At 42.2% G+C, this 12,065-nt stretch overlaps 1 protein-coding gene across 2 annotated transcripts in view; it reads left to right on the forward strand.

The window, feature by feature from the left end:
* The first annotated feature begins 3,019 nt into the window (after nucleotides 1–3,019).
* Nucleotides 3,020–12,065, forward strand: part of LOC122671805 (protein WVD2-like 6) — a 29,587-nt gene continuing 20,541 nt past the window's right edge. The window contains exons 1-8 of one of the 2 annotated variants that reach the window (XM_043869252.1): nucleotides 3,022–3,232; nucleotides 4,055–4,315; nucleotides 4,399–4,701; nucleotides 4,834–4,895; nucleotides 5,126–5,203; nucleotides 5,292–5,391; nucleotides 5,497–5,568; nucleotides 5,668–5,778. In XM_043869252.1, the coding sequence (XP_043725187.1) occupies nucleotides 3,212–3,232; nucleotides 4,055–4,315; nucleotides 4,399–4,701; nucleotides 4,834–4,895; nucleotides 5,126–5,203; nucleotides 5,292–5,391; nucleotides 5,497–5,568; nucleotides 5,668–5,778 (1,008 nt within the window). In that variant the 5' untranslated portion in view covers nucleotides 3,022–3,211. Of the gene's footprint in view, nucleotides 3,233–4,054; nucleotides 4,316–4,398; nucleotides 4,702–4,833; nucleotides 4,896–5,125; nucleotides 5,204–5,291; nucleotides 5,392–5,496; nucleotides 5,569–5,667; nucleotides 5,779–12,065 lie in introns of both variants that reach the window. The other variant, XM_043869253.1, reaches the window with a different exon arrangement.

Here is a 12,065-nt window from a genome sequence, read left to right on the forward strand (position 1 = left end):
AGAGTGGTCTCCGAATGTGATTAGCAATTCGATTGTTCCTCTAATGGAGGAGGAGGTGCCCAAAAACCCGTGTAGATAGGTTGCCTTAGGCTTGAGCTTATCATCGTTGAACTCGAACTGTCTGTAGGCTTCTAGTGAGATTACGTCCACGGACGCTCCAGTGTCAACCAACATCCTATGTACAGCTCGATTCGCTATCCCCCCGCCTGCACCACTAGGGTGTCTTTATGTGGTAAGCTTATTCCTTCTTCGTCAGCATCTGAGAAGGAGATTACCGTTTCTGTCTTGGCTACTTTGTTTGGCACCTCCGTCACCCCGACGAACCAAGCATGGGCTTTTGCCTTTCATGTGGAATCCTGCCCTGGTCCTCATAATTTAGTAAGGATTGGGGCTCCTTTGGTGTTGCTAGGTCCTGAACCATCCGTTCTTTGTTCTGGGTGGCCTCTATCTCCATCGCGATTTGTTCTCCTCTCTTCGCGCCATGGCCCCTCTCTTCCTCGATCTTGGTCTCTGCCTCCTCAGCCAGAACGACCATCTCGGCCTCCTTTCATGTACCCGCTCAGGTTCCCTGCCCTTATGAGTCGTTCTATTTCACTCTTTAGTTGGATGCATTCTTCTATGTCATGCCCTGTGTCTTTGTAGAAGAGACAAAATTTATTGGGATTTCGCTTCTTAGGTCCCGCGAGCATGGGTCGAGGCCAGTGGAGTAAGTCACGGTCTTGAATTTGCATGAGGATCTGCGACCTTGTGGTGTTCAAGGGAGTGTAGTCAGGGCTTCCAGCTCAATCAGTCTTCTCTGGGCGACGCTTACTTTTTTTCGGTCAATAGTCACCTTTCTCCTGTCGACGCTCAGTTTTAGGTCGTTTGCTTTCTCCACGATCATCCTGCGCCGATCTTTTATTCTCTTGGGGCTTTGCTTCGATCACCTTCTTCCGGGCTTATAATAGTTCTTCCATGTTAGCGAACTCATTACATCGCTCTAGTAGCTCTTTCATTGTCTTGGTCTCATGTCGTGCTAGGTCCTTGATGAGGTCTAGGTCCCTGATGCTTTCGGGCAGGGCTGCATGCTGAGTTTGATCATCCAGGTCTCTGACCTCCAAGGATTCCTTCGTAAATCTGGTGACATACTCCTTAAGGGACTCCCCTGGATTCTGTATCACGTTCAATAAGTTGACCATGGTTTTCTTCTACTTAATGCTGCTTTGGAAAGGGGCAACAAACTGCTCGTAGAGTTCTGCGAAGGTACTTATAGATCGAGGCTTAAGCCTTAAAAACCACGAAGTGGCTGCACCCTTGAGGGATGCAGGGAATGCTCAGCATGAGACAACATCTGATCCCTCGTATAGGGTCATAATCCCATTGAAGTAGTTGATGTGATCATTGGGGTCCGTGGTACCGCTGTAAAGTTTAAAGGTAGGTAGCCTGAACCGGGAGGGGAGAGATGCACTCATGATTTCTACCGAGAATGGGTGTTGGCCTGGCATGGAGTGTGTTTCACCCTTTGTTTGCTTCTTCAATTCTTCCAACTTCTCATCCAACTTTCGGATTTTTTTTTATCTAACTCTTCATCACGTGACCGTTCATCACGCCTAGTCACGCACTCACTGCGAACCTGTTCTCTACCCCTTTTTGATGTTTCTTCCCGTGGTGAGTTTTAACGTGATGGTGAGAGGTTACGATGTGATGAGCTTTGATGAGAACGTGAGGAGCTCTCTTCTTGACGCGTTCGACTTGGCCTTGGAGTACGACTTCCTCCTAATCGCCCTTGGAATACCGATCTTCTGATCGTACCATCCTGATTAGGTTCTACCGATCTATGCATCTGTGATGCCCCACGTTTCGATCGGATCGACAGATCTGCAGTTTCTCACGGGATGATGTGAAGGATTTCCTTGCAAATGAGCCAAACCTGTGTGTCTCGCAAGTCTCTCCGATCTTTCACCTCCAAAGAGTGACCTCCTAGGGTTTTGCTCCTACCGAGGGATTGCTTCTATCCTCGGCAGTGGCACCACCCTCCTGTGGGAGTTCGCCCGCTATCTCAGATAATCCCGAAAAAGGTTTTGGTCCTGGAGAATCTGTCTCTGCAAGTCATTAATCCGACCTACTGTCACGGGAGTGTTTGGGTCAACTATTGTTTTCCTGGGTATTTCTTCATCAAAATTTATCTCTCCTGCGTTGACGTGCACGTTCTCTGGGTTCTCTATCTCTTGAAGTCCTTGATGATCGGTTCTCCGACGAGAGCTCCTCGGTGGTGGTGTCTCGATCCTCTCCCTCGGAGCATTGGTAGAGGGAGCGGCCTTCTTACGTGGTGCCATTAAGTACTTGAGGAAGTGAGCTAGTAGAAACGTTGGCTAGCATTGTTCCCACAGGTGGCACCAATTTGTTGTGTCAGAAAATTTCCGGTAGGTCCTTTGGCTGCCGCAACCTGCAAAAGGACTACAGGGACAAGGGAGAAACGGTGTGGTTCCGGCCTAGGACTCTTCGATGCCTAAGTTAAATCTCTCTTAGCAACAGATGAACTACTGGAACTCAAGATGGGTAATAGGGTAGAATACCTAAGTGTTTATAGTTGAGTATGGTGGTATAGAGAGTCTCAATTGGTGATAAGTCTTCTTTGTGGAAGAGTCTATCACGTAGTAAAGTGCCTCCTCGTGAGACGTAGAGTCCTAATAGGGAAGAGATTCCTTAAGTGTGTTCTTCACGTATTGAGTTTGGCTAGACTTATATCTCTTTAGGATAATCCCCCTTGGTATATATCTAGGTTGCGATCTTTTAGTGATAGGATAATGTCGACCTCGGTGATGACATCATGGTTGGACCTTGTTCGCTTGTATGGAAGACTTGGTCTCTAATTGACTTCTTGGATCTATTTCTCTTGGATTGTCGAATGGGTTCTATCGTGGCTCGGCTTGGCTTGGACCAACCTCTTTTTTGGGCCAGGACACTTGACACGTGTATTTTTGGTTTATCAAGGTGTCAGCGTGTAAGGTGTTGATACTTCTTATTACTTCCGAGGGTTAATAGAAGGAAGGGAAATTTCAAATTTGCTTTTCGATTATTGCTTGGCGAATCAGCACGGTCATGGTATTTTGAAGATCGGACAGTACCATCTCCTTCTCCTCCGCTTGCTTCAGTTTCTCTCGGTGTAGCGAATCTATAGATCCCTATATTCCTGCGAAGTCTCTCTGGTTGCAGCGATAATGGATTTTTAATGTTTAGATGGTCTGTGCAGGTGAGAGTGAAATTGTTCAGGATCGCATTTTTTTTTTCTCAATAAATTTGCTGCATTTTCCTTGCTGGAACCAATGGGTGCTTGGGGGTACCGATTCATTCATTTCGACCTTAGGTACTTGTTTTAGCTTTCACATATGTCGTGGAGATCTTTTCATGTTTGATCCCTTTCGTTTGGTTATTTGGAGTTCAGTAGATTCGCTGTATCCTCGTTCTTTGTCACTTCTAGTTGGGAGATCTCAAGGACTAGACTTGCTGATGCCCTACAAGATATTCTGTACTTTAGAAATTCGCCTAAATGAATCAGAATTAGTTTTAAGTGGTAGAATGGATGCATTTTGTCCTACAAATTTCTTATCAAATTATGTTTTTTTTTTTCTAGAAAAGAGAGGCCTTGTCATCACCATTTCGCCTCGCCTCCACCCTCCCCCTCCCACCCCACCGGGGAATTAGAAAAAGTAATAGATTTTTTGTATGGAAGTCTTGGATAATTTCTTAGGAAAATTTACATTTGTGGTTTGAACCACACACGTTTTAGACTTTATTTCATAACTTTGTGCGATGGAATTTGATCATGTTCCGCTTTCAAGAGTTGTAGGCGTGATTTGTTTATAACCTTTTGAAGGAATATACACCTTGAGGATGCTGTCTTTAGGAGAAATTCCATTTTCTGTTTTCGGTCTTTATTCAATTAGGAATTAGATTTCTGGTTATTGTTGTTGTTGTTGTTGTAAAGATTCGCTGGAGATTTGGTTGGAAGAAGAGCACAGATACTTAAATATATGAGTAAAATTTTATCTGTGAGCTTTTTGCACTTTTTCAGCATGCAATGGATAGTGATAACATAATATCTGTTTCTGAGACCGAGACAATCTGTGAAAATGGTATTCTTGGGAAACTTCCTTCCCCTGGTGAGGAAGGTCCAATGTCAAAGAAAGTTAACGGTACAAAAATGGTAGGAACAGATGAAAGTTCAGAAATTCTGGCTCAGTTCGAAGAGAGTGTGAACTTATACTCATCTAAAGGGGAAGCTGGAGATGGGACAATTGTCCATGAGCAAAGCAATGGTTTGGCTATATCTAAGGTGCGATGTGTTTGAAACTTTGCTTGGGTGAATGTGAATTTGTTTGCCTGGTTATCCACCTCAGTTCACCTGTTACTGTGTAGGATTTGAGGGAGAAAAACCAGGACCTGACTAACCACAATAAACCAAAGGGTCAAAAGAAGAGCAAGAAGCCTTCAAGCCCCAAACGGGTAGTGGCTAGTTTTGTGCAGAAGAACAAAGATGGGAAGCATTTAGAGGTGGCCTCCACTGTTCAGAATGGTTCACCCACCTCAACTTCAAACTCAAAGCAATCTTTTGCCCTTCCAACAAACAGGAGATCACTTAATGAGAGGCAAGCTGCGGAAGTCAATGCAATTGTGGATTCCAGAAAGCTAACAAAATCAACATCTGCTCGGATATCCATGGTAATTTATTGTCTCCTTTAGGCTTATAACTTGGGTAACCTCAATTAGTGTTTTTTTCCAAGGTTGATATTTACATATTTTGGTCGTTGAGGTTCACTTTTGCCGTTTCATTTCGTTTTTTCTTTTCAACAGGAATCCATAATATCTGTCTCAGCATCCTCTGGTACAGATGTCTCCCATGCTGAAGGCCTGAAGTAAGTTTTGCATGCACTCCATATGTCATTTCCCTCTCCTTTCCTTGTGCAGTACATTTTTCTAGATGTATTAACTGCTTGCTCCAAATGTTGATCTCATGAGGGACAGCATCTGGGAGGGCCCTAGTCCTAATAATCTTTCAAGTTTTTGATTTGTTAAGGTCTGGGTAATGTTTTAATTTCTGAAACAATCCTTATGACGGTGTAAGAAATGTTATCACTTGTTATAGGGACCTTGGAAAACATCTGAAGCCTCTGAAACGAGGACCACCAATTAAAGTTGAAGGAAACACAAATTCTGCTTCTTCGTATCCTCTCTAACTACATTGTTGAGCTCCTATCCTTTCTTGATTTTATGTGTTATGGTAGCTTTGTTTATCCTTCATTATTCTGTAGAAGCCCCACAGCAGGAGGCCTAACACCCCGAAGGCTTGGTACTCTTCCTAATTACAGCTTTAGTTTTAAGTGTGACGAACGAGCTGAGAAAAGAAAGGAGGTTGGTCATTTTTTTTAAAAAAGTCTCACAGAATAACCATATGCTTGTTAACTGATGCATTTGCACTTGATTCAATTGAGATGATTTTCATCATTTGTTTTGTAGTTCTACTCAAAGCTTGAGGAAAAGATTCATGCGAAGGAGATTGAGAGAAACACATTGCAGGCCAAGTCCAAGGTTGCACCAGGATACTTATCAGTTGAATTTTTGTACAGATCTTGGTTGGTGCAAGGAAATGTATTCTTTTAAATGACATGATATTGAACCCTTTCATAGGAGACTCAAGAAGCAGAGATTAAGATGCTAAGGAAGAGCTTAACGTTTAAAGCTACACCAATGCCAAGTTTCTATCAGGACCCTGCACCTCCCAAGGTGGAGTTGAAAAAGGTAAATCCATTTTTGTTTTTGTAGTTTTAGTGTTGGCACAATCCTCTCCAGTGTCCAGTGACAAGAAGTACTTAAGATGGATTCTTACTTGTGTTGCTTAAAGTTTTAATGCTTCCAGCCTCGAACCCCAAGTTTCCAGTAAAATAATGTGTGCACATCATAATTTTTTTTCTTTTTCCAATTTTGTACAATGCTAGCCCCTTGCTCTGATATTGGCCACATGTTAGTTGCATAATTGGTACATACAGAGATTGTGACACTAAATGCTGTGTGTTAGAATGAATATCGTGGGCCCAAAACAGAGTCTTGGGATTAGCGCCTGGGTCTAATCCCGAGACTCCCTTTAGGCTCCACCATAAGGCAGTCTGGTCTTTTTTCCTTTTCCCTAATCCCTATATGTTGTATTCCCCTTCTCCCTTAATGAATACGATCAACACTTTGCTGCTGCAACTCTTTCCTCCTTTCTTCTTCTTCTCTCCTTCCCCTTCTCTGATTTCTGCAGGTTAACATGGTATCAGAGCAGACTTCTTAGGCCTGGTACAAATCTGCGCATTTTCTCTAGTCTCTCTTCTCTGTGCTTCTTTGTTTTTCTGTTTCTTTACCCTCTGCGATTTCTGGTTAACTCAACCAGAGGTTCACGACCTTAAGAAAGGGGGTGATTTTTCACCCCTGCAATTTTGTTGGTGTTGTTGGTTGCGGATGGGTGCATATGATGTAAATCTGCTATTATTTAATTCAAAGCAGATTTGTGAGTTGTTCGTAGCGATGCTTATGGTTGTGTGATTGGCAATCGATTGCCATAGGTGTTGATTTGATGTGTTTGAAGATTTAATTAATGGGACAGCAATCCTATCGGATTTTACTGCAGTAGTGGCTGGAGTTTGATGATTTGATTGGCGGCAGCAGCTATATTGGTGTGATTCGATTGGTAACAGCAGCTGTATTGGTGTTTGTTGAAGTGTTTTTGGTGTATGTTTAGGTATTTTCTCTTTACTGGCAGTTGAGTGCCATATTATTTGTTGAAATATTTCAAGTTTTTGGGTCCTTCCTCAAAGGGACAGCATGGGTGACGATGATAAGAGCAGTGCAATGGTTACTGAAGTGGTGTCGTCCTCTTCTAATCGGATCACAGAGAAGAAACTTGATGGTATTACCAATTTTCAGCAATGGCGGAAAATTGTGAAGCTGGTTCTGACTGGTCGAAATCAGCAACTACACTTGACAGTGCCTACACAACCAGAGGATGCAACTTGGGAAATTGTTGATGGCAGAAGTCTTGGTTTGATCTTGAACTCGATGGAGAATCATGCTGTTGATTTGGTTACTCACATTGACACTATGAAAGAATTATGGGATTACTTGGGAGTACTCTATTATGGTCAAAATAATTTGTCAAGAATCTATGAACTTGCACAGGAGTTTTACAGAACTGAAAGAAAGGGTCATTCCATCACTCAGTGCTTTGCTGACTTTAAGCGAATGTATGAAGAATTGAATGCCCTCCGCCCTATTTCGTCAGATGTAAAGCAGATGCAAGTTCAAAGAGAACAATTGGCTGTTATGGGATTTTTGGGAGGACTTAGGCGGGAGTATGAGTCTATTAGATCACAAATTTTGGGTAGTGAGAATATTGCCTCTCTCACAGATACGTTTGCTCGTGTCCTTCGCTTGTCTTGTGAGAGTTCTCTAGACTCCACACCAGCAGCCGAAAGTTCTGCTCTAGTTTCACAAACTGGGACTGGTAGTGGTAACCGTGGAGATGGTGGTTACCGTGGGGGAAGTCATGGACTTGGGACTGGTCGTGCAGGTGGTCATGGTATAGGACGGGGTCCAAATCAGCCAAGTAACAACCAAGGTTATGGGGAGTCTAATGCCCCTTCTGATGGTTCGGGTGCTGTCCGGACTTGTCATCATTGTGGTTAGCTTGGCCACATTCAAAGATTTTGTTGGCAGCTTCATGGGAATCCTGAACAGCAGGAGTTTGCCAACGCCGCTGCTAGTAGTAATTCAGCCCCTCAGTCCCAACCTTCTAAGGGTAAGGTGATTGTTATGTCTGACGAAGAGTATGCTCGATACAACCAATTCCAGATTTCACAACCTACTTCCACTGCTACTTTGGTTAAGATAGGTAATGCCACTGCATGCCTTTCTGCTACATCCCGTCCCTGGATCATTAATTCAAGGGCATCCGATCACATGTTAGGAACGTCAGGTATTTTTTCCTCTTTGTCTCCATCCACATCCAGTGTTACCTTAGCTGATGGGTCTTTAGCAAAGGTTAAGGGCACTTGAATTGTACATCCTAATTCTTCATTGTCTTTGTACTCAATTCTCTACCTTCCAAATTTTCCATTTAATCTCATGTCTGTGAGTAAATTAACTAATACCTTTAATTGTTTAGTGACTTTCTATCCTTATTCATTTGTTTTTCAGGATCTTGTTACGAAGAAGACGATTGGTAGAGAACGTGAGTCAGGGCGGTTGTATTTACTTGAAGGCTCTCAATCTGTTGCTTGCTCCAGTGTTGCTTCTCACCATCAAAGTCATTGTTGGCTTGGTCATCCTTCTTTGGAGAGTCTTAAGAAATTGGATTCTAGTTTTAATTCTCTTTCTAGTCTTGAGTATGAGTCTTGTCAGTTTGAGAAACTTCACCGTGTGAGTTATCCCCCTAGAGTCAATAAGAGATCTACATCTCCTTTTTCTTTGGTTCATTATGATGTTTGGGGTCCGTGTCCTGTTGAATCAAATTTGGGTTTTAAGTATTTTGTCACTTTTGTTGATGATAATTCAAGGATGACTGGGTTATATTTAATGAAAAATCGGTCTGAATTATTTTCAATGTCTTGTTTCTTTGTTTCAGAAATTCGAACTCAATTTGGTGTGAATGTGAAAACTCTTTGTAGTGATAATGCCAAGAGTACTTTTCGGCTCCTTTTTCTGCTTTTATGGTTCAACATGGTATGGTTCATAAATCTTTCTGTTCTGATACACCACAACAAAATGGTGTGGTAGAACGGAAAAATCCTCATCTAATGGAGGTTACTCGTTCCATGTTGTTTGAGACGAAAGTTCCTAAACATTTATGGGCTGATGTTGTACTTACTATATGCTATCTTATTAATCCCATGCTTTCATCCTTTTTGCGGGGTACCATTCCTCATTCCTTACTGTTACCAACTGAACCTTTGTTTGCTTTGCCACCTCGCATTTTTGGGTGTGTGTATGTTTTATTCATAACCATAAGCCTGGATTGTCTAAGTTGGATCCAAGAGCTATTGAATGTATGTTTCTTGGCTATTCTCCTACTCAAAAGGGGTACTGTTGTTATTCCCCAACTTTGCGCAAATATTTTATTACTGCAGCTGTCTCTTTCTTTGAATTCACACCATATCATGCTGTTCTAATAAATGCTTCTGATTTGGATGATGGTTTTCCGATGTCTATTGTTTAGTCTCCTGCTCCAGCGACACTAGCCCCTGCACAGGACTTGTTGCCACTCCAAGTGTATGTCCGTTGCCCAAAAGTACTTGCTGCCCCTCCAATACTCACCGACTCAGGCACGTCTTCCTCTGCTGTAGATCCTACTATTGATACCCCTCCAGTTGAGCTTGTTGTTTCTGATCTTGACATTCCAATCGCTAAAAGAAAAGGTATTCGTAGTTGTACTCACCATTCTATCTCTAACTTTGTTTCTTATTCGGCTTTGTCTTCCCCATTTCGTTCTTTTCTATCTACTGTTGAGGCCCATCTACTTCCCAAGTCTGTGACAGAGGCATTGTCTAGTCTTGGCTAAAGGACAGCTACGGAAGAAGAATTAAAGGCTTTAGAGGTGAATCATACTTGGGATATGGTACCGCTGCCCCAAGGGAAAACTGCCATTGTTTGTTGATGGGTTTATGTAGTGAAAGTGAATCCAGATGGTTCTCTTGCCCGTTTGAAGGCAAGACTTGTTGCTAAGGGCTATGCACAGGTGTGTGGTGTAGATTATGTTGATACGTTCTCGCCTGTTGCCAAACTTACCTCTGTTCGAATTTTGATCTCTCTTGCAGCAACATTTCATTGGCCTTTATTTCAGCTTGATATCAAGAATGCGTTCTTACATGGTACACTGCAGGAGGAAGTCTATATGGAGCAACCACCAGGGTTTGTTGCTCAGGGGGAGTCTGGACTGGTGTGTAAATTAAAAAAGTCCTTGTATGGGTTGAAACAGTCCTCTCGTGCGTGGTTTGGCAAATTTACTGAAGTTGTTCTTGCCTTTGGCCTGTCAAGGTGTGGAAGTGACCACTCGTTCTTTTATAAAAAGTCAGGTGCAGGGAGGATTTTTCTAATTGTGTATGTTGATGATATTATCATTACTGGTGATGATTTAGTTGGTATAGCTAAGTTGAAGTCATATCTTCAACAGAAATTCCAGACTAAAGACTTGGGAAAGTTGAAATATTTTTTTGGGAATTGAAATGGCTTAGTCTCAGAAAGGAGTGTTTCTGTCGATTGTCACAGCGAAAGTATGTGCTAGACCTGCTCACTGAGACAGGAATGCTTGGGTCTAAACCTGTTGACTCACCTATGGATCAGAATGTAAAACTTATTGCTGAAGGAGGAGATACTCTTGATGACCCTGAAAAATATAGGAGATTGGTGGGTAAGCTGAACTACTTAATGGTTACTCGACCTGATATTGCTTTTCCAGTTAGTGTGGTGAGTCAATTCCTTACCTCTTCTCGAACCTCTCTGATGCAGATCCAGCCCAAGTATTGGGCCAGTTTTGGACTAGGAAACATTGTTCACGTGAACAGTGTCACAGCCCTTAGTGGAGCCAGCTGGCCTTTGACCAGTCAAGATGCCTTTTATATTTTAGAAACTTAGATGCTTTCAGTTAGTTTCTATTTTCAGTTTAGTTTCTATTTTTCATAATTAGAAGTTAGTACTTTCTATTTTGTAATTGGTAGTTAGTTTATATTTTTGAAATTAGAAAGTCTTCACATCAACCTAGCTGTTGATAGTGCTATATAACCTCATTCAAAGATTATAAATTAAAGCCAAGGGAGGCCTAAGAGCTACATAGTTTTAGATTAAAAATTTCAGTCATGATTGCATGCCATTGCTGCTGCTGCTCTGCTCCCCAGTAAATGTGCCTTGTGGGTCTCAAGGTGAAGGGATTGGTGGATTACTAGTCGACTCCTTGCATCTGTTAAGATCGGGAGGTTCTTCTTCTTCACTCCTTGCATCTGTTCAGATCGGGAGATACATTCTTCAATCAATCTTCAAGCTGCTACTGTTTTGAAGATCAGTTTTTTTTTTTCTCCAAGTAATTAATTTATAGATTTCTGTAATTACCTCCTTCTTCTCATCCTCCAACCTAAGCCTACATCCCCATAATCGATTCTCATAACCCTAGCTTCATCTAAACCCTGTCCAACCCAATTCCTTCCGTTAATTATAACCAAACTTCATCCACAACACCTTCACCCTCCTCTTTACACTCGACAGCCACCCCAGCTCCATCCTCCTATCAAAAAACCTAATTCCCCTCAATCCTACTAAAACCCAAAACCCCTAAACCTGCCTATTAATACCATATAAGATTCATCTCCATATTCATAAACCTAACCCTAGAATTAACGTAATTCCCCAATTCTGTCCAATCAGCCAGCTAATTAGGGAGGTCCTGGTTCACTTGGCTCCTAGTAGACCTTTGTCTATCTAGGACTATATTAAGTGGTATCAGAGCTATGGATGAGCACGACAGACCTTTACCAGCAACAACCGATCCGATGGCTGCAATGTTTGAGCTGTTTCAGAAGTTCACTGCTGAGCAAAAGACTATATTTGAAGAGATCAGAGCTGAATAGAGGACTATCACTGAAAGGTTGCAACTGATTGAGCAACGACAGGTTACTCCTACTACGGACAACAATCTGCCCATGGATGAGGACGGATATCAGGTCCAATCCCAAGTTCACCGACCTTATAGAAGGCATAGGGAAGACAGGGATAGACACAAGGATTATAGAGAAGACATGTATAGAGAATACAAATTTACATTGCCAAAGGAAATTGAGAGAGCAAAAGTTGAAGATAAAGCTGAAGTGATAGTGAATTGTGATGAAAAGAAAGACAATCCATATAGCTTCAAAGATGGAAAGTCAACATGTAGAAGATTCTACTGAAGTGGTCAATGTCGAAGAAATCAAAGTAGACAAAGCGGGAACAACAGAAGATAAAAAGCTGGTTCAGAGCATTCCACAGGAAAGCAATGACCTTCAAGATGTTGTTCTTGAAAAGGT

The sequence above is a fragment of the Telopea speciosissima genome, chromosome 8, assembly GCF_018873765.1.
Source record: "Telopea speciosissima isolate NSW1024214 ecotype Mountain lineage chromosome 8, Tspe_v1, whole genome shotgun sequence".
NCBI lineage: Eukaryota > Viridiplantae > Streptophyta > Magnoliopsida > Proteales > Proteaceae > Telopea > Telopea speciosissima.